The 19,638-nt window shown below is 45.4% G+C and overlaps 1 protein-coding gene across 1 annotated transcript in view; it reads right to left on the bottom strand.

Annotated features, from left to right (window-relative positions):
• LOC104274659 (plexin-A4) overlaps positions 1 to 19,638 on the bottom strand; it is a gene marked incomplete at both ends in the record, with an annotated part of 130,152 nt that overhangs the window by 36,195 nt on the left and 74,319 nt on the right. The window contains 5 exons of the mRNA XM_009870353.1: positions 3,981 to 4,148; positions 6,675 to 6,811; positions 11,331 to 11,448; positions 12,088 to 12,239; positions 17,231 to 17,421. Coding sequence (XP_009868655.1) covers positions 3,981 to 4,148; positions 6,675 to 6,811; positions 11,331 to 11,448; positions 12,088 to 12,239; positions 17,231 to 17,421 — 766 coding nt within the window. The remainder of the gene's footprint in view (positions 1 to 3,980; positions 4,149 to 6,674; positions 6,812 to 11,330; positions 11,449 to 12,087; positions 12,240 to 17,230; positions 17,422 to 19,638) is intronic.

The raw sequence follows: 19,638 nt of genomic DNA, 5'->3' as shown, positions 1-19,638 counted from the left end.
CTCCTCATAAGGTCTGTTCTCCAGGCCCTTCACCAGCTTTGTTGCCCTCCTCTGCACTCGCTCCAACACCTCGAGATCTCTCCTATTCTGAGGTGCCCAAAACTGAACACAACACTCAAGGTGCGGCCTCACCAGTGCTGAGCACAGAGGGACAATCACCTCCCTTCTTCTGCTGGTCACAAAATTTCTAACACAAGCCAGGATGCCGTTGGCCTTCTTGGCCACCTGGGCACATGCTGGCTCATATTCATCCGGCTGTCAATTAGAACTCCCAGGTCCTTTTCTGCCGTACATCCTTCCATTACAAATGAGAAACCACCAGAGAATAAACACACTGTAAAGAAAAAAAGCCTGTGTTGGCCAGTAGACCTCCCTCAGTTCTGACCTTTGTTTTCCAGGTTCCTCATCTATCTTCCATTATTAATTAGATGAAGCAGGTAGGAATAAGTGCAAATACACATCTCTGCTCAGCAGTGTAGCTATTGGGTTTCAGTGAGCTGGCCACAGCTAGCTGAGACTGTCCTTCAGCCCCTCCAGTTACACCCACACCGATAAACCAAACAGCCAGGACACTAACTCAGACACTGGTTGGTGACCACAATTGCTGAGAAGCTGTTAGTAGTAGTCCAGGGTATGGCTGGTCGGGGTTCAAGAGATAGGCAGGGCCAGGGAGTAGTCCCAACAAGCAGGAGAGATGAAAATAAACTTCCTTAAAAGGAGGAAAGGTCATTGATAGTACAGATGAGGGTTATGCATGGTTGTTGGATTCAGGACTGAAAAATAGCCCTGGATAAAGTACTTACTGCTTTAAACACAGCCTGTGTAATCAAGAAACCTGTAAACTTGAAGTTATGAGCCGTGAGTTCTGACACCTGAGCTGTTATCACAACTATATCTTTCGGCAGGTTCTCTTATGACACTTCTTTGAGAGGTTCCTTATGATCTTTCACTCAGGCAATACCTGTGCAGACTGATCCATGGTTGGGACAACATTTGACCTTGAGTTTCGCAGAGTACCTCAAGTTCTTGCTCTCTGAAACCGTGATGGGATATTTCTAATGGGAAATTTTATGGGGCAAAACCACATTTTGCTATTTCCATTAGATCTGCTTGAATGGTTGAGTTTTCTAGAATGCACAGAGGACCTCTTCTGAAGTCATATACCCACTTAAAAGAGACCTCTCTTTTGTCTTACAGAAAAAATACCCTCTCCCCAAAATTCAGCTTCACATGCTTTATATGAAGTGTTCCTGACATCAGCCAGGGAGAGGTCACTCACCAGAAACCAGAAGAGTATAAACACATAATATGAAGTTATAAAAAATATAATATAAAATATAAAGTTGTTCTTTCTCAACTGTCCTGGTTCTTCTGGATTTTTGGCTGTATGTCTTTATAATCTTTATTATTATGATCATTATGAATCTCTGCTGATTCAAACTGGAAGAGATTTCCTATCTTTACCCAGCTGAAAGTTTTACGTGTTCCAGACGTATCAAATGTGTACAGATATATGACCGTGTGTATATCTATATACATAAATCCTTTTATTTAATCAGTCAAGTCTGTGCACACAGTTTTAAACCCACGTGTTAAAAATTCTGTATTTGGTTTGGAAACCAAGCTTGTGGGCTCAGACCACAGTTATTCAGCAGAGCCACGGCATCGTATAAGAGGGGCCTTTTCGTTGAAAAAAAGCCAAAATAGTTGTGTTTGCTGAAGACAAAAAATCACCCTCAAATCCTCCCTGGCAAATAAAATTGTTGCTTGCCTTTGCATGAAAACCACAAGCCGTTTCTTTTTGTGTCTGCAGGTAAATGCCTGGTCACGGCCACTTCTCGACCAGGTCCTATCAGAGCCCGGAGACACGCTGCTGCCCAGCAAAATAACAGAAGTGCCAAGACTATGAGGTTTCTTGATTTAACTCCTTATTGTCCCTCAAAACTCCGAACATAATTTTCTGTCCGCAGACTCAGATAATTGCTGGATGTAACTCAGATCAGACTCAGATCAAAAAGTATTAGTGAAGTCTCATGAAATTCTAGTTAGCTGCCAGCCCAGTGTGACTAATTTTTTATTATTTTTTTTTCTTTGGCTATGGGAGTAAATTAGCAGTAATCTTTTCTGTATTGTCTTGGAAAATGGCACTTGAGAAGGTTTTAAGTCAGGCTCGGTACATTCATTCACTAATTTTTCAAAGCTGGTTTAGTAGCAATCATCTATCGCTCGAAACAGCTTAGCCCCACAGCCAGGAGTGATGAATCAGAGCAGCACAGTGGATTTGCTGTAATGAATCATAGCACATACCAAATACACCGAGTCTATCTCCAGATCCACGTGTCCTGACTAACTTATTTTTTGCTCAAGTCTCAGGCCTGGAGTTGGTTGCACTTTCATCCAGCTCTGTGAGGAGGTCTTACCCTAACGCTTGGCTCCACTATGACTTGTTGGACAAAGCTGCCAGTTAAAGTGTTTAAAACCGTCCTGGTAATCCAGGTAATCCTGGATATTGCACCTTTTCTACCTCTGCACCCTCCTCCGAGGTTATGCAGCTTTGGAGTGAGTAGAATGTGCACAGGAAAGAGGATGGAAGTGGGCAGGTCTGGTTAAAATCAGGCATCTGTCAAGTGGCTGCTTTCTAATTTCAGAGACAGTGAAGAGAGAAAAGGGTGGAGGTTTTATGTGAACAATGAGAAAGGGAGAGCCCCAGTCACCCATCCTAGCAGCTACACATGCTGCAAGTAAGCTGGCACCACCAAACAAGCACCTCTTCTAATTTTCCTTTAGAGGAGGGATGGGAGATCCAAGGCACCAAGCAACAGGATCCAGAGTCTCTGTACTCCCAGGTTGGGCAAAGGTTTGCAAATACACCTGAAGCACCTCCTTGGCTGCTTCTTTGGCTCTTGTTGGCAGCTTCAGCTGAGAAAACAAGGAGCAAACAGGCTCTGGAGAACTTTTCCTCTCACCTCCCAGCCACACCTGAGGCCAGGCAGAGGAAGGTTCCCATGCTGCTACTTTCCTGGGGATAACAGGGGAATTCACTCTTCTAGGCTGTCAGTCCTGCACCTTTATACTGACACTGAACTCACTTTAATAAGGAAGGGAGTAAAGTGATTTCTCGTTTCATTGATAGCTTGAACTCTGACTGAAAATAAAAACCCTCAAACGGAAAAGCCAGACACTAAAGCTTCAAGCCCAATGTGCAAAGATTCAATCTGGCTAAATCAGTAAATTCCCTCACAGTAATTAAAGGCACTAATTGATTTGTGAAAACATCTTCTAGATGGGAGCTGAAATGGGGGGATTTACAAGCTCTGCTCCTAATCCCCAGATACTCCAATCGGTCCAGGTTGACAGGGAAGCAGAGACCTGCCGTGGATGAATGAGAGGAGACTAAGATTTCTTATTTTGTACCTTTTCAAGGGAAAAAACAGTGCATTTAATGACCAATTCCTCTCTTCCTGAGGCTGTTTCTGACGGCTTCTGAGAGCATTTGGGTATCACTTTTATGCCTTCCATAACATGCTCCTCTCAAACACCTTCGTGTGAACCCTCTGAATTCACCAAAGCAGCATCAACAGGGTGAAGAGAAAAGGGGATGCCTAATGAGGAGGAAGGCTCTTTGATAGGACAGGGGCAAGGGCTCCCGTTGTGTTTCATCTCAGGCGACAGCCCTGGGGCTTTAAGACACGACAGCCAAACAAGAAATACTTAATCCTAAACCAGCAAGTCTATGAAGCCTGTGGAAAAGGTAGGAATTGCTGCTTTCGAAACCAAGTGAGCTTCACTTCTCTAAGCACAGTTATGACATTTATGGCTGGGTTTATAAGACCAATGACAGGTCTTGGGCCCTGGAAATTAGCTCTGCACAAATTTATTTCCTTGGTAAAACACTCTTCTGTATCAAGGACCAATATGAACAACCAGTGCTGAGTTACAAAACCATGGGAAGTATTAAGGGATGTCCATGAATTGCTTACCTGAAGATGCTCCACTCAGGTTCGATCCTCAGGATGGTTGGATCCTCTACATATTCATACTGCAACTCTTGACGTATCTTGGCTTTGTCCACTCTCACGGACACCTTCACCTTCTCAAAGCCTTCATCTGAGGCAGTGGTGTTACAAACGATGTACTTGGTGGATCTCCTGTGAGCAGAAGCAAATAAATGGGAACTGGGTGCTACCAGCAACAAAGCAAATGGTGCCAAAAAAGAGCTCAGCTACTTACTCCGACGTCCAGTGAACTTAACCTTTGTCCTATGAAGGGGTGAAACTCACTGCTACAGGAATGGTGTGACACATTTATCTCAAGAAGTGGCATTGCCTTTTCACTAGTTTAAATAAAACCACAAGAGCCATCACTTCTCAGGTCTCAAAGTGAAAGCTGAACCCCAAAGGAAGTCCAAAACAGATCTCCCTCCAGAACCATTTCTGGGCAATTAAACATTTGATGGATGTTTCCTTCCTGCCTGCAGACATATGCAGCAGCAGCTCATAAAAAGGGGTGTTTGCACCTCAGCACTCCAGTCTGGGATAATAAAGTTTACTTTGCATTAGGACCGTAAGGCTTTTTTAAGTGCAGTTTGCAGTGTGCCTGGGACCTTTGCATGGAAGGTGCTAATATGGTGGGAAACATTTTATGGTTATACTCAGTAAGGACTCTGCACAAACCTTTCCTTTTTGGGCAGGGCTTGAAAACAGCTCCAGATCTGAATTTTGCAGTGGCTCTTACCTTCTCTAAAGAGGCAAAAAAACAGCCTCAAAATGCCCTCAGTCTCCCCAGTCCTGTGATTTGTGATGCAGCCTCATCTTATTCCCCTAGAAAGGATAAAGCAGGGGTGTATCCTTCTCTTGCAGCATCACGCTGACCTTTGCTGACTGCACCTTCCAGGTGCTCTCCAGGTTCTCCCGTACGATCACGCTCAATCCCTCCCAAAACTCCCCATTCTCTTCGGCAAGTAGCTGTGGTTCTCACTTGCTCTTTTAAATCACAAGCTGGGACTTCAGTCCATGGAATTAAAGATGTCAAATCGCGCCACAGATATGACAGGCTGCTAAACAGGATCCCCACAGCCAAGAGATGGAAGGGCATTGCCCCAAGACAGTGGTTCCAGGTCTCCTGCGAATAAGCCTTTCTTCTGCCAGGGACATGCTGGGAGAAATGTGCCAACTTCATCTTCAGCTTCCATCAATACTGGCAGTGAAATGTATTGCACTGGGTAGTTTTGAGCTGCGGGAGCCCCTGGGAATGGGATTCAGGCTCATTCTCACAGGGATCAGGGAACATTCAGCAGGTAACACTGACATTAAGCCTCTCTGAACTGCAGTTGAACAGGAGCCAACCCAGAGCTAAAATGTTGCAAATCACCCATTTCTTAGCACTACAGGACTATGCTGGGATAAAAGTTCTAATACTCAGAACCGATGTTGTCAGATTTTCTTTGTCACCTTTGCTAAAGCAGGGACATGAAAATGAATCTTTTAAACGATGTACTCCTGGAGCAAGTAGCAAAGCATAGGACCGTAGAGAATTGCAGTGAAATTTGACAAGCGGCCAGGGATAAAAAAAACCCAACAAACAACATATCAAATGCCAATCAAAACAATGAAATAAATCCCATTCCTCCACCACAAAACATGCACAGTAAGGTTGGGCATCGTGCAGAATGCAAAAGCCCACAGACACAACTGGCTGAAGCTGAGCCAGGCGGGTGCCCAGGTGGCCAAGAAGGCCAATGGCATCCTGGCCTGGATCAGCCCTGGTGTGGCCAGCAGGACCAGGGCAGGAATTGTCCTTCTGTCCTGGGCACTGACAAGGCTGCATCCTGAGTTCTGTGTCCAGTTCTGGGTCCCTCACTCCAAGAAAGACACTGAGGCGTTGGAGCATGTCCAGAGAAGGGCAATGGAGCTGGTGAAGGGTCTGGAGAAGAAGTCTTGTGACTAGGGGCTGAGGGAGCTGGGATTGTTCAGCCTGGAGAAAAGGAGGCTGAGGGGAGACCTTATTGCTCTCTACAACAACCTGGAAGGAGGTTGTAGAAAGATGGAGGGTCGGTCTGTTCGACCGAGTAACAGGTGATAGGACAAGAGGAAAGAGCCTCAAGTTTCACTAGGGGAGATTTAGATTGTATTTTAGGAAAAATTTCTTTACTGAAAGGATTATCAGGCATTGAGACAGGCTGCCCAGGACAGGTGAAGTCCCTGTCCCTGCAGGTGTTTAAGAGTCGCGTAGACATAGTGCTTAGGGATACGGTTTAGTCAAGGACTTGTCAGTGTTAAGTTAATGGTTGCACTCGATGATCTTAAAGGTCTTTTCAGAACATAGGAAGTTCGACCTCAACATGAGAAAAAACTTCTTCCCTGTGTGGGTGCCGGAGCCCTGGCCCAGGCTGCCCAGAGAGGGTGTGGAGTCTCCTGCTCTGGAGACTTTCAAACCCACCTGGATCGTTCCTGTGTGACTGCCCTGGGTGATCCTGCTCTGGCAGAGGGGTTGGTCTAGATGGTCTCTAGAGGTCCCTTCCAATCCCCAACATTCTATGATTCTATGATCTATGATTCTGTAACATGGCAGCAGGGAAAGGAGGCACTTGAGGCATAGGGTGTCTCGGCTGCAGACATATAACTGCTCACATCTTTCAGATACGGCCACATTCAGTGGGAAGGACTCGTCTGTACCTGTAGAAGAGGCACGGTTGTCGCCCAAAGGTCACGATGACATTGCTGCCCGCATTGAGGTTGTTGCCTGTAATTGTCACCTGGGTGCCACCTGACACTGGTCCCCGCTTCGGCTTGAGATCAGAGAGCGTCAGAGTCTGTGAAGGCAAAGAGTCAAGTGGAAAACACAGCAAAGGAGCATAGGCACCTTCCCTCTCTTGTTTTAGGGATGGAGAGAGGTAACACCCCCAGGGGTTAGTCATGCGTTAGCTGGACTTCAGAAGATGATCATATTTCCTAGCCAACAGAGGAGTCTGGGATGACACCAGCCCTATCATAGACACCCTTCTTCAATGTCAAGTTCGGTGCAATGAGTTCAGATCTAATCCCAGTCTGTATTTTCTTTTTTTTTTTTTCCCCTGGAAAAGAGGAAAGCTGTGGTTCAACGGAGCATCTGAGCTCATGTTTTGCCTCTCCTACATCTCACATGACCCAAAAATCTTTCTTTTTTTCTTATCAGGCTTGGATGCTGAGACAGTCTATTACCTCATGAGGGTCTTGCACTGATAAAACACAGTGATGCTTATGTTGGGATGTACTCTGAAATGTTCCAGCCACTGTCCAGATGAACATTTTTTTCCTTTTTCTGCTGGTTTTCCAAGTCTCTTTTCCAAACTTAACATGGCACTGTGTTAATACATTAAAAAGGGGCACAACTCCTTTAGGGGCCTCAAATCTCAAGCCTCTTTTTCTTACCCTCCTGCTCTCATTTCTTTTCAAAATCAAGATAAAATACTTACACTCTGAAGGCATGGATCACCCTGGTAGCACAATGCAGAGAGGAGACATCCATTTTCAGGGAGAAATTTGGAGCTACAGTTTATTCTTTCATTTGCATTTTAATAGAAAAACTTTCCATTCAGTCCCAAGTGAAAAGCTACTATATGCATTTAAATGAAGATTATTTTTCCTCCTCTCTTTAAGAATGATGACACAAATGCTTGAAGCTCTCCTGAGCTCCTCTGAATGAGCAGGTACATCACGCAGGCACCTTATTGAGCTTTGGAGACCATTAATCCACGTTTATAAAACCACCCAACGCACACCTCAGCTCCCTCTTTCACCCACCCAGAGCCCTTTCTGTCCCCGGCTCCCTCTGGCTAATCTTTTTGAAAAACAGCAGCTTCCACTTCGCTTTTTGTCAAAAAGCAGCTCCCACTGGGAGAAAGGGCTCAACATTAAAATCAGACATATAGCTCTCTAGAAAAAAAACTGTTGTAGGGCTGAATCATTCTTGTGTTTTAACTTGACTGGTTTTGATGCGACGGTTTGGAAACTGTTTCTGTACTTTCTGGGGATGTTCTCTAGCAGCCGTTATTGGGCTAAAAGATGCAGAGGGAGTCTGTAGATGAAAAAGATGCCCTTCAGTATGCAGTCCTCCTATTTTTAGAGTACCACCTCAAGATCTGATGGCAGCTCCTCTTTAATCCCTTATTCACATCCACCTACAGCAGTGCAATTTATTGCTGACCATGATGGCTGCTGCAGGGAGTTGACCTCCCACCTGGGATAAAATGGGTTGAGAAAGGCCAGCTCAATGCACATAGCCTACACCAGGGTTTGGAAGGTTTGGAAGCTGGAATAGCGCTTGAATAGCTGGAATAACAGTTGGAAGTTGGAATAGCGCTGCAGTAGTCTCTGCTTTACAAACCACGGAGAACCCTTTTCCAACTCCTGGATGGGATTCTTGCCCTCTCCTCAGAGGCAGATAAACTAGCCATATCCTTCTGAGTATCTTCACAGACCAGAGTTACAACAGCAAACCTCCTTGGCAAAGTGTAGATATAATCCTGCACTGATCTTACGACAGGGTTTGTGGCTGAGCTGTGATGAACCATTAATTATTCACAGTGGCCTTCATAAATATTGCACAGCATGTGTGCAGAAAACCTCAGCCTCCAGACCATTTACCATTTCTTTTCCAGCGAAAGCTGATGGAAAACGCAAGGGAGTCTAGCAGATCCGTAAGAGGGTGAACTGGACAGTGACAATGTTGGAAAGATGACTGGAAAACTTCTGTACGTTTCTAGGAACTTGCCTACATTTTTCTGCTCCCTAGTCCTTTCCTCCATGCAGGCTGTCCACAGAGAAGCTGCGATCAGAGCTGTATCTAAACGGAGGTCATAGAATCATTCAGGTTGGAAAAGACCCTTGGGATCATTGAGTCCAACCATTAACTCTGCTCTACAAAGCTCAGCCTTAAACCATGTCGTGGTGCATGTCAAGACCTTGGTTCCCACTTCATTCCTCCTGGGACAAGGTCAAAACAAGATGCGACTCACAAACAGCTTGTACACCTGGATTTCCTTTCTATAGGTTAAACAGTAGCAGCAGGAGGGGAAAAATGGAAGGGAGATCTGTTGCAAATGCTCTCCTGGGGCAAGGATTTTAGGGGCAGACCCAGAAGAGATGCTGTCAGGGTATCCCACATCACCTGCGCTGGGCCATGATATTGTCATCCAAAGCCAGCATAAAGGCAAATTTGCTTCACCATATGAATTAAAAAGCAAAGGGAATTTTATTCTTTTTGTTTGAAAGACCATGGCAATAATCATAATGACAAAATTAATAACTTTAAAAAAGCAGAAAATAGATTATTTTCATTTACATCATCATAAATTTAATTTCAGCCTGCACCCCAGTGCTTTGTTTCCCTTTTTCAGCTTACTGCACTTTCTAATGCAATGTGCATTTTTGATCACAGATGAGTTTAAAACAAACTAACAATATTTTGAATTTAAAAGTTCTGGTCAGAAATATGGAGAAGAACTGCTCTAGCATCCCTAAGCTAAGCTCTTTCTGTTTTAAAGCACTGAAATTAAATCCTCTATTGAGCTCAAAATACCATTTCTTCCAACTCTTGCAGGAGAGGGGATGGCTTAACCTATTGGCCAAATTTGACTCTGTTTTGTCTCAAGCCTTTTGAAAAACAATTCCCCAGAGGCTTCGCTATGCATTGGAAAGTGACATTTTTCTCCCGTGAGATTCCTTTCCTTAGTTTTCAGACGTCTTCCTTCCCTTAAAGCTGCCACCCACCGCTGCAGGATACGAACGCGGGTTGTGATGCCTGCAATAACATCTCTACCCTCCTGGCAGAAGTATCAGAGGAAGCCAAGACAAGCCAACAAACACACCTCCCGCTATGAAAGCAATGGACCCAGGAGAGAGGGTATATGACAGGCAGGCTGGAGAGCGTCGGCGTTATTTTCTGTCTAGCACAAAGGCACCAAGGTATTCAGCAGGGAAAAACCTGTTGACTTCATGCTCATGCACGACTGGGGTAGCTGGCAGCCAGAAAGACAGCAAGGGGTGGGAAAAGCTGTCACAGATGGACACGGATGATCAAAATCGGACAGTAATTCCAAGAGTGGCAAAGGTGACACGCTGAAGTGTAATGTCCTGGAAAGAGCCCTTCTGTCTGCCTAGCGGGGGCTATCCTCGATGTATTTCTCTGCCCCCACCACTGTAGCACCTGAGTGACATCAGAAAATATAGAGAATAGAGAAATTTCTGGAGCTCGAGGGGGAAATTGAAGGTGTTTGCATTCATTACCGGTTCCCTTTAACATAAAAAAACCTCAACATAACGCTCGGGCGTGGGACTAATATCAGAAAAGACCCTTTCCCTTGCAAGGAGTCGAAAGGTTTTGGTGGGAACAAAGGGATTCTCTCATCTCAAACCTGCACAGATCTGCACAGATCAAAGCCAGGCAATGCTTGCAAGTGCCCAGCAAGGGGCCTCAGAGGAATAAGCAGGTCTCTTGGACAAGGAGCATCATCAGAAAGGAGCAAAATACCGAGTGCGCAGCAAGTGTTTGGCCCTGCTCCTCTTTTTCACAAGGCTTTCACTGTGGTAAAAGCAATGGTCTCAGGCTGAACTAGTTCCAGGAGTAGTGCAGAATCAGACCCGGAGACCCTCTGTCTGCTCTGCAAGCTGATGTCCCAGACAGAAGGTCTAACAAGGCAAGTTGCCAGCCCCAGCGGTGTCCCTAAAAAGAGGAGCGTGGCTTCTCTCTAAATGTCATCAGCACACATCAGGTGGGAGTTATGCCTGTGACTTGCTCCTTCCTGACTGAGTGCTGCTGGCGTGCGACACTGCTTCTTCTGGACACCAGGAAGACCACCTAATTTAAACATGCCTTGATGCTGCATCTTGCAGGAGCACCCACCACACCCTATGTTTCTCCTGAAGGACACTAGTGCCTCCAACAGGAGGGCCTGGAGGGATGCTGAGAAGTGAGAATCACACCCAGGAAAAGTAAAATGCTAGGGAAGTGTGGGGTTTTTCCTATTTCTTTTTTTTTTTCCTTTTCTTTTTTCTTTCCTGTATAGCATTTTTAACTATTAATGAGGATTTTCTGTACTAATTTGGGCCATGGCTGTATGTAACTGTAACTGGACTAATAATCTGGACTATTATTAGATTGTTAAAACATTAATTAGGCAAGCTATTTTTTGCTCATAAAAAGATTTTGAAAGGAAATGGAACCTGATGCACTCAGAACTGCAGTGAAGAGCTCAGAGGCTGAATATGGCCAAGGACAATGCATAGATGCAGCAAAAGGGACCAGGACCCAAAGACCCTCAAGACCAAGGAGAATTTCTCACGGGATCTTACCATAAAGTAGTAGAGCTGCGAAGACCTGGCCATGAACTCTGGTTTGCACTCGGTCACACAGATTTCCACAAATCCGGCATGCTGGCTAGGTTTGGCCTCCCCCATCTCACATACTATCCTGTGGAGAAAATAAGAGCCAGAAGCAAGCCTTGAGGGATGGTTTGGTGGTCTGGTAAGATGGAATTGGAGTAAGCAGCCCATATTGCTGAGGAATGAACTGTAGCCTTAATCCATCTTCTTCATTTTAATCCAGGATCTGAACTCTGGATCTTTAAAGAGTGGTGGCTTTTGGCTCTTGGCACTTGCTGAGACAAATGTTTAGGTGGTGTAAATCAACAGAGCTTCACTTAAATATACAGACAAACGCTGGGCTGAGGTCTGACCACAGGGGTCTGTTTGTCCTACAATCTTGCATGGTGGAGAGCTATGCAGCTGCAAGGTTTAAGGCTCACCCCTGAATGTGGTAAGCTGCTTCTTGGGACTGCTGCCCCACCAAACTGATGTTGAACACCCTTGTGGTGTTGGTTGTGTAAAAAAATAGAGGATAACTTCAGGGCGTATGCCATGAGGATCATCTAAATATGCCATCTAAATACAGTAATAAACGGATGATGAGCTCCTGAGCTGGAAGAAAGGAATGGCATCTTCTGTTCCTCACTTCCAAAGTTGGGTGGAATGGCCTCCTTAGAAGACCGTACAGGTAGCAACAAGTTAATAGATGTGCTGTGGCCAACTGACTGCCACACGCCCAACTTACTGCTCTGCTGGGATGTACCCTTCCACCAGCGGTTTGCACTCCACTCCGGCCACTTTGACGTGAGACGCGATATCTCTGAACTCCAGCCCCAGATTCTCCCCACGGATGGTCACCTTGGTCCCTCCTTCACGAGGGCCCGTCACTGGATTGATCTGGAGGAATAAACCAAGATAAAAGAGAATGATCAAGCTACCTTCGTAAAGACATCGGCATCCTCTCGGGTGAAAGAAGAGTCAATACACTCATAATTATGAAAGCTGAACAACTGAGGGAACAAGTCTACTCCAGGCTCGGTTCAGTTCCCCTGTAAATATACACCACACATGCCCCGACATCAGAGTATAAAAAATTCTACCCTAGAGCTCATTTACTCTCTTTAAACTACTTGCAAAACAACCAGAGACAAGAAGGAGATGTTTTCTAGACAGGAGCAGGAATTTCTAGTGATGCAGCTGAGCTCTGCACTTTGTAGACATGAGCTATGGAAAGGCTGGAGAGGGGCACGGAGGAAAAAAATGCGAGAAAGAACAAAAAAAGGGCAAAAATGGCTTCAGTCTTTTAAATCCTAAATGTCCAGCCCAAAGCACATGGAGTTTTTCATCTGTTCAGGAGGCTGGTCACGAACCACAAACTCAGCTGAAAAAAAAACAGCCAAGACACAGCAGAAACAAGGTGTCAGTTAGGTAGGGAGTAGGTGGATGGTGGCTGAGACAGCAGCAGCAGTTGCTGTGTGCCAACAGGGACTTTTGAAAGAGCTCCAGCTGCCCTCATGGGAGAGCTGAGGCCAGGGAAAGAGCAGGCATGGAAGCATGGATGGCTTATTTGCAAGTCCCACCATGACAGAAGTGGCTATTCCAACCATCCTGGTGGCTGCTAGTGTGATGTTTACATCGCAGTCTGGACCTTCACCAGACCCTACCATGTGTCTTGCTCAGCAGTGGCTGTGTTGGACAGCAGAGACCAAGCACCACTCAAACTCCAAAGCTTACCTCTCCCTGCCATTACAGATCCTCACCCTGCACCCAGGGCTGTCTATCTCTGTGCAGTATTGCTGGGCTGTGCAAAAGGGGTGTGCACGTGGGAAAGCATTCTGCATCCCATCCATCACCCTTGTTCAGAGCCAGGTGGAAATTAGCATTGGAGCTGTCTCCTCAGCATTGAAACAACACAGAAATCATGGGGCTGGCCCTCAATTATTGCAGCTCTGCCCTTCCAATTATTCGCCATGCTCAAATGCTTTGTCGTGCAACTGGCGAGTTGAAAGGGGCTTCAAACATGGCTTTCAGAGGGTATTCCCTGCTGCCCATTCAGGATGCCATGGCTGCCATCTGCCAGCGTTGGCAAGGCTCTTTGCTGAAGTCAGGAAGGGGGAATTCCATGTCTGAGGTCCATACCCGCCAGCCGATGGCTTTGCCAACTGGGAATCTCGGGCTGGCAGCTACATCCTTGCGTAGGCGTCGGACTGTCAGGGAAAGTCGAGACACCGGCACGAGCAGGGCTGTTCCTGACTGCTTCCCAGCACCGAGTCTGGCACCTGGGTCAGCCTAATTTCCACCCAGAGGTGACTTTTTAGAAGGTCCGTCTTGAATAAAAAGGGGATATTTTATTTGAGGATACTTAGTTTTAGGTGCCGCGAACCACCTCTTGAAGGAGGGTGTCTTTGCTTTGATTACAGAGGGAACCAACAAGATGAACGATTTAAAAGCACAAATGGTCACCCAGAAGTGTGTGGACCTGCAGGGTTGTGTAGCACAGACACAACCTCTGCAGCACAAGATCCCCCGTATCAGGTCCGAAAACCAGACAAATGCTACTTGAGTCAACAAAATCAGAACCATGGCAGGCCTATTACTATCTCACAAGTCAACAAAATACTTAAATCCTAAAAAGAAAATAGCACAGCATTCACAGATCTGTCAGGTGAAAAGATTATTTGAGTTGGTCGGAGATTTGACTTTTGGATGGTCTGTGGTGATGAGAATGATAGACAAGTAGAAAATGGGTTGAACGAGAAAGGGGAAAAAAAAAAAGGAATTTGCGGTTATTTTCCAGGAAATGAGGAAAGTATCTTAAAAAATGAGAATGAAAATGGAATTTCTGTTCCAGGAGAATCTAATAATAATTGTCTCAGTTGGAGATTCAACACTGAAGACTTGAACTATTTTCCAGAAATGGTAATTTCAAAATATTTCTATTCTGAATGATTAATAAATATCTATTCAAGCAAAGTTTTCTATTTGAAATACTTATTTTGCTGATGTCAGTCAATCCTCTCCTGATAAAACACTATATGAATGATGCTGGAATGCTACAATATATCACCATACTAAACTCAATCTAATATTCACTCAAAATGAAAAGAGGAAGATAAACTAAAATTCCCATATTTTATTTTATTTCCTTGTGTATTGGATACACTTTGCAAGAGAACTGAGTTCCCTGCGGAATATTTTGGTTCTGTTTTGTGATATTAAACTTGCCATTAAATGTTTTTTAAATGGTTTAGTAAGGTAGGTGTCTCGTAATCTAGGCGTGTGGTTAATTAGGGTTCAGCTATGCTTGAAAGAAGCATAGTAGCATGGACAGTATAACTCCGAGTACATCAAAAAAAGATTTTTTTTCTTGCATGACTAATGTCATTACTCTGAATAAAAGAAGGTGCGATGGTGAAAAGGAACATCTTGCCAGAAAAGTAAATTTCTTTAGAACTAGAGACGAAAGTTTCACTGCAGAAGTCACCAAAAAAATCAGTAAGAACACTATCATCCTCCTTCCATCCCTTTCTAAACCACAAGATTTTTTTAAAATACTTGCTATGACTCAAAAAGCATCATTTTAAAATACTTGCTATGACTCAAAAAGCATCAACAGGAGTGAAGCCAGCACAGCACCTCCCTGCGCAATTTTTAATTTATAAAAGCCTGATTAAAAAGAAAACAAACAACCCACACCTATTTCCTTAAACCAGGAGATTTTTTGACCCCAACTCATTGCACTCCCATGGTTGTTGGGAAGAAGGTGTTACCGTGCTTTTTTCACAGGGACAGAGAAGGAGCCTGTTTCTATCACGGGTGTAAAAATCTGGAATGAGACCTGTCAGTTTGGAGAGGGAAATTCAGGCAGGGAAACAAAAGCTGCCAGGAAGCCTCAGCTTCCTCTTGAAGACCCCGAGCTGCCGCGTCACGATTTACGCCCTTCGCTCCTATCAGGCTAACGCTGCAGCTTGTCACTCTTAAAGGAGGTTTTGCGGCTCAGTGAGTCCTTTAATTTCACCGAGGGGCAACATAAATGCAAGAGCTAATAAATAACTACAGGTTACGGGAAGGTCTGCGCTGGGTATGTGTGTGTGTGTGCCCGTGAAAGTGTGAGTACACATGTTGCTTCTCCTCCTTCGCCTGCACGGATCCTGCGCTGGCTCCTGGCCAGAATACTCAGGCTCTTACCAACTGCTCCAGACCTACCATTAGCTGCAATATATATCCAGTCACTTGAGATTACTTCCACGCTAATGGCTCAGAAAAAGATTTTCCAAGAGCTACTTATGATTGCACCAGACAGTTGGAATATTTCATGAGCGAATATTGCAATGATCTGTTCGAGCTTTGGGAGCTGTTGGGGGAATGTCAGCAGAAATAAAAATATGTCCTCTCTGGAGCTGTGGGGTGGAGAAGGAGTGCTTTGTCTTCATAAAGAGAGTGTAGATGCAGGACTGGGGTCAAAGCATGGCGGAGAAATGTGGATGGACTTTCAGAATATCATGCAACCGTATGGTGAGGTTCTTGTGGTTTGGATTTATGATTTAGTTGGTCATCTATCAGCTTCCCAATACCAAATTCTATGAATCTGTGTGAAATTTCTGAATCTCTCTCAAGGTCTGTAAAGATTCAAAAACAGTTTTCTCCAGCTCCCAATAATTTTCAAGGACTCAAAGTTGAACTTGCAGATGTAGCTGCTCATTCTGGCTGTCTGGGTTTGGTTTCACAGCTTCAGGTAGTTCTAAAGTATCATCACCAGATAAATCCAAATGCAATGGAGACCTCCACCTTGGAAACATCAGAATGAATGACAAGAAAATGGATCAAAACACAATAAGAAGGGTTTCCTTTTGGTGGCATCTGGGAAAAAGAGAATCTACATAGCATTTGCTTTCACAAAACTTCCACACATGGCCTTTGGTTTGTCTAAAACATCCACACTTTTTGATTCCTGACCAAACACAATTGAAAAAGGTTTTCTTGCTCTGTAGGATAATAAACTGTTAAATTATTCATATTAAACCACAACTGTGGAGGCTGGATTTTCCTCCTCTGCATTTATCTCCCTTACCTTCCCTCCCTTCTTCCATTCCTTCTCTCTGTGGTCTTTCTATTCCCTTATCTCTGCTTTGTACCTTTTCCTCAGCTCTTCCTTTGGCCCAGTAGACAGAATCAGGAAACTTTGTAAAGAACACTGTCATCCTGCAGGTCCTTGCCCCCAAACCTTGCCCTCATTCTCTCTTTAGGAGGACAGAGCTTTGTTTGCTCTATGGGAATTTCTTTCATCATGCAAAATCAGCCAGGCAAACAGAAGAGCATTACTCTGCTGGAGTCAACAGAGTCTTGTCCTTTGTCCAGGTCATGCTGCCAGAAAGCATGAAGTACAACCTGCCCTCCTCCTTGTCTTCCTTTCAGCAAATCTGAAACCACTCTGCGCTCACTCAACATCTCCTTTTGAGACAAGCTGGCCAGAAAGGCTGTTTCAAGACAGTTGGGCTCTCACACCATCCAGTTGAGATATCCCAAAGCATCTTGTCTTACCTTCAGTTATTCCTCTACGATGCCAATGTCTCCTAAAGGCTTCCTGTCATATCCACCAACCCCTTGTGGGCAGGGCAGATGCTATGGGGTTCCCTAGATTGCACCACTAGAATGCGTTTGGGCCACTGATTCATGTCCACTGTGGTAGGAACTCTGACACTCTGATCACCCCTGTGTTGTAGACACCTGTGTGTTAATCTTTGAAGGCCACCATGGCTTTTTATCCCCAGGGTTGCTTGGGTTTTTTTCTGACCTTCCCCTCACCAACCCACAGAAAAATAGGGAAAACAACCCAAGGAAAGGGTATGAGAGGGAATAACCCAGCCTCTTGCAGATCCATGACTTACATCCATGATCTTGGGGTTGGTGCACTTGCCCTTGGTGCTGGACAACTCCAGCCACTGGCTGTCCTGGGCTGGGCAGTGCTGCTTCAACGTGCACTGGTTCTGCCCCTCGCACCAGCCACACTCGAAGTCTGGGTCAGCTTTCAGGCAGAGTCCGCAGCTGTCCCGCATGGCCCCACACTTGTACAGGTGAACTGGAAGGACAGGAAAACAGAAAGGACCTGAGAGATGCAGGCAGCATGGGAAAGAAGTGGGATGCCAGAGGGCCAAATGAGGAGACAGAAAGGGGAAGGTGTCCTGGGCTGCTTGTTCCAGAGGCAGGACGAGACCTTTCCAGAGGGGTAAGTAATAGGGGGGAAATATTTATATCCTTCTTGAAATAAACTGCACTTGTCAGAGTTCATCTCCCATGCAAGATGTTTTTGGGAGTTGAGAGCAGAAGGAAGGATGCTGTCCTCAGTATAGTGATGGGTTACAAACAAGAGATTGGAGGGAAAGGTGCTCGGGCAGTGACTTGGCCTCAGTCGCTTCCTTTTTCAGAGGCTGAACATCAAACAATGCCACTTACAGTCAGTCTCAGCCTCAGCTCTTCATCCTAAAACGTTTTTCTAGACTTGGTCTACTGACAAACTTCGGGATTTGCTTGGTGCAAGGCTACCCAGACCTGGATGCTAAGGTGAGTGATTAGAAGAAGTCAAAGCTTTTTTTCCAAATAAAGCCTAAAAGCGTTACAGTCTTCCTAATAAAATAAGTTCATACTATTTATCCTTGTTTTACCGATGTGTAAACTGAGGCTTGATAGCAAAAGTCTCCTCCCTTGAAGATGAAAGTCGTGCTTTCTTTCTGTATCGGTGAGCGTGTGTACCCCAGTGCAATGACACTTAGGAAGGCACTGGGTCTTATCCTGCCTCTGCCAGGGTTTTGTGTTTGCTTGTAGCCCCTACATTTATGCTAGTAAATAAAGTCCCCTGCATCCTTGAGAGCATGTGGTATGCCTCCATGCGTGACACCTATATGCATGTGTTTAAGCTCTCCTCCTGGCCCAAAACATCGTGGCATCATGGATGTTGGTGAGGGGCTTTTTAGGATGTCGAACAGTGACAGGACTAGAGGGAATGGATTAAGCTGGAGATGGATCGGTTCAGATTGGATGTTGGGAAGAAGTTCTTCCCCATGAGGGTGGTGAGACCCCGGCACAGGTTGCCCAGAGTGGGGGTGGAAGACCCATCCCTGGAAGTTTTTAAGGCCAGGCTGGATGGGGCTCTGGGCAGCCTGATCTAGTGGGAGATGTCCCTGCCCATGGCAGGGGATTGGAAGGAGATGATCTTTAAGGTCCCTTCCAACCCCGACAATTCTGTGATTCTGTGATCATCCAAACTACTCATCTGAGATAGCCACCTCCCAAACTTTTCCTGGTCATTATTTATAACCCTTTGGGTGTGAATAAACCAACAACTTGTAGGGGATTGCACTAAACACTAAGCCCCAGAGATGTTTCTTGAGTTCATCCCTTGATCTGGCTCACATTACCAGCACAGACATGCCTAAAGACACAATCATCATGACCATTAGAGTGATTTCACTCCTATGTCAGCTAGGACAGCTCACTATTGTTCAAAAAAGAGTTCACATTCCTCGTACTCCCCTGTATTGCTCTCCACCTTCAATGTGGTGTGGGTGAAAACCTCACCCACCACGCCTCATCAGCATGAGGGTGGGTGTCAAATGGCGTGAGAGGTGCATGGGAATACCTGATAGGGAGAGATGGAGTGGGAGAAGATGTGTGAAGTGTCCAAGAAAAGACAAGGTAAAGTGAAAGAGGGAGAAGCCGCTGAGAAAAAGGGAATCTGCAGGTCTGAGCTGTAAAGGCAGAGCAGCCAAGAAGAGAAGGAAAGGCTTCGGGGTGGCTGAGGGTAATGAGCAAGAAGGAAGAAGATGCGAATGGACCATCCATCTCTAGCAAAAATGCCTGCCTCAGGGTTCTGACTGGACGTGCAATTTTCCTCCGTGAGGGGCACATCAATCCTGTATCCTCGGTGGCGTTTCAGCAGACCCAGACTCTGGGCAAGTTGTGGTTTTCTGTCCTTTGCTGTTACCATTTTATTTTGTTTAGACTTTTCTGCAGCCTTTCTCCTCCCCCTTTTTCCTCCCCTATTCATTACTACACTGCCTCTGAACAGAGAGAGCCCAAACTCCTGGCATTCTGACTTGAATCACTGCAGGAGAAATACAGAAAGGGAGAAAGCTGGAGAAGGAGGGGCATAACAACAAGAGGAGAAAATGGGGGGGGGAAGCGGGAGGCGAAGATGATGAAGGGAGAGGGAAAGCAATACAGGTGGGAGGGAGACACGCGTTTCACTGGTGCGAAAAGAGAAGTGAAGGTGTGTGTGTGTGTGAGAGGGGGGAGTGGG

This window comes from Apaloderma vittatum, unplaced genomic scaffold (assembly GCF_000703405.1).
Source record: "Apaloderma vittatum isolate BGI_N311 unplaced genomic scaffold, ASM70340v1 scaffold6405, whole genome shotgun sequence".
In the NCBI taxonomy this organism is placed as follows: Eukaryota; Metazoa; Chordata; class Aves; order Trogoniformes; family Trogonidae; genus Apaloderma; species Apaloderma vittatum.
This window is presented reverse-complemented; position numbering and strand designations above follow the sequence as displayed.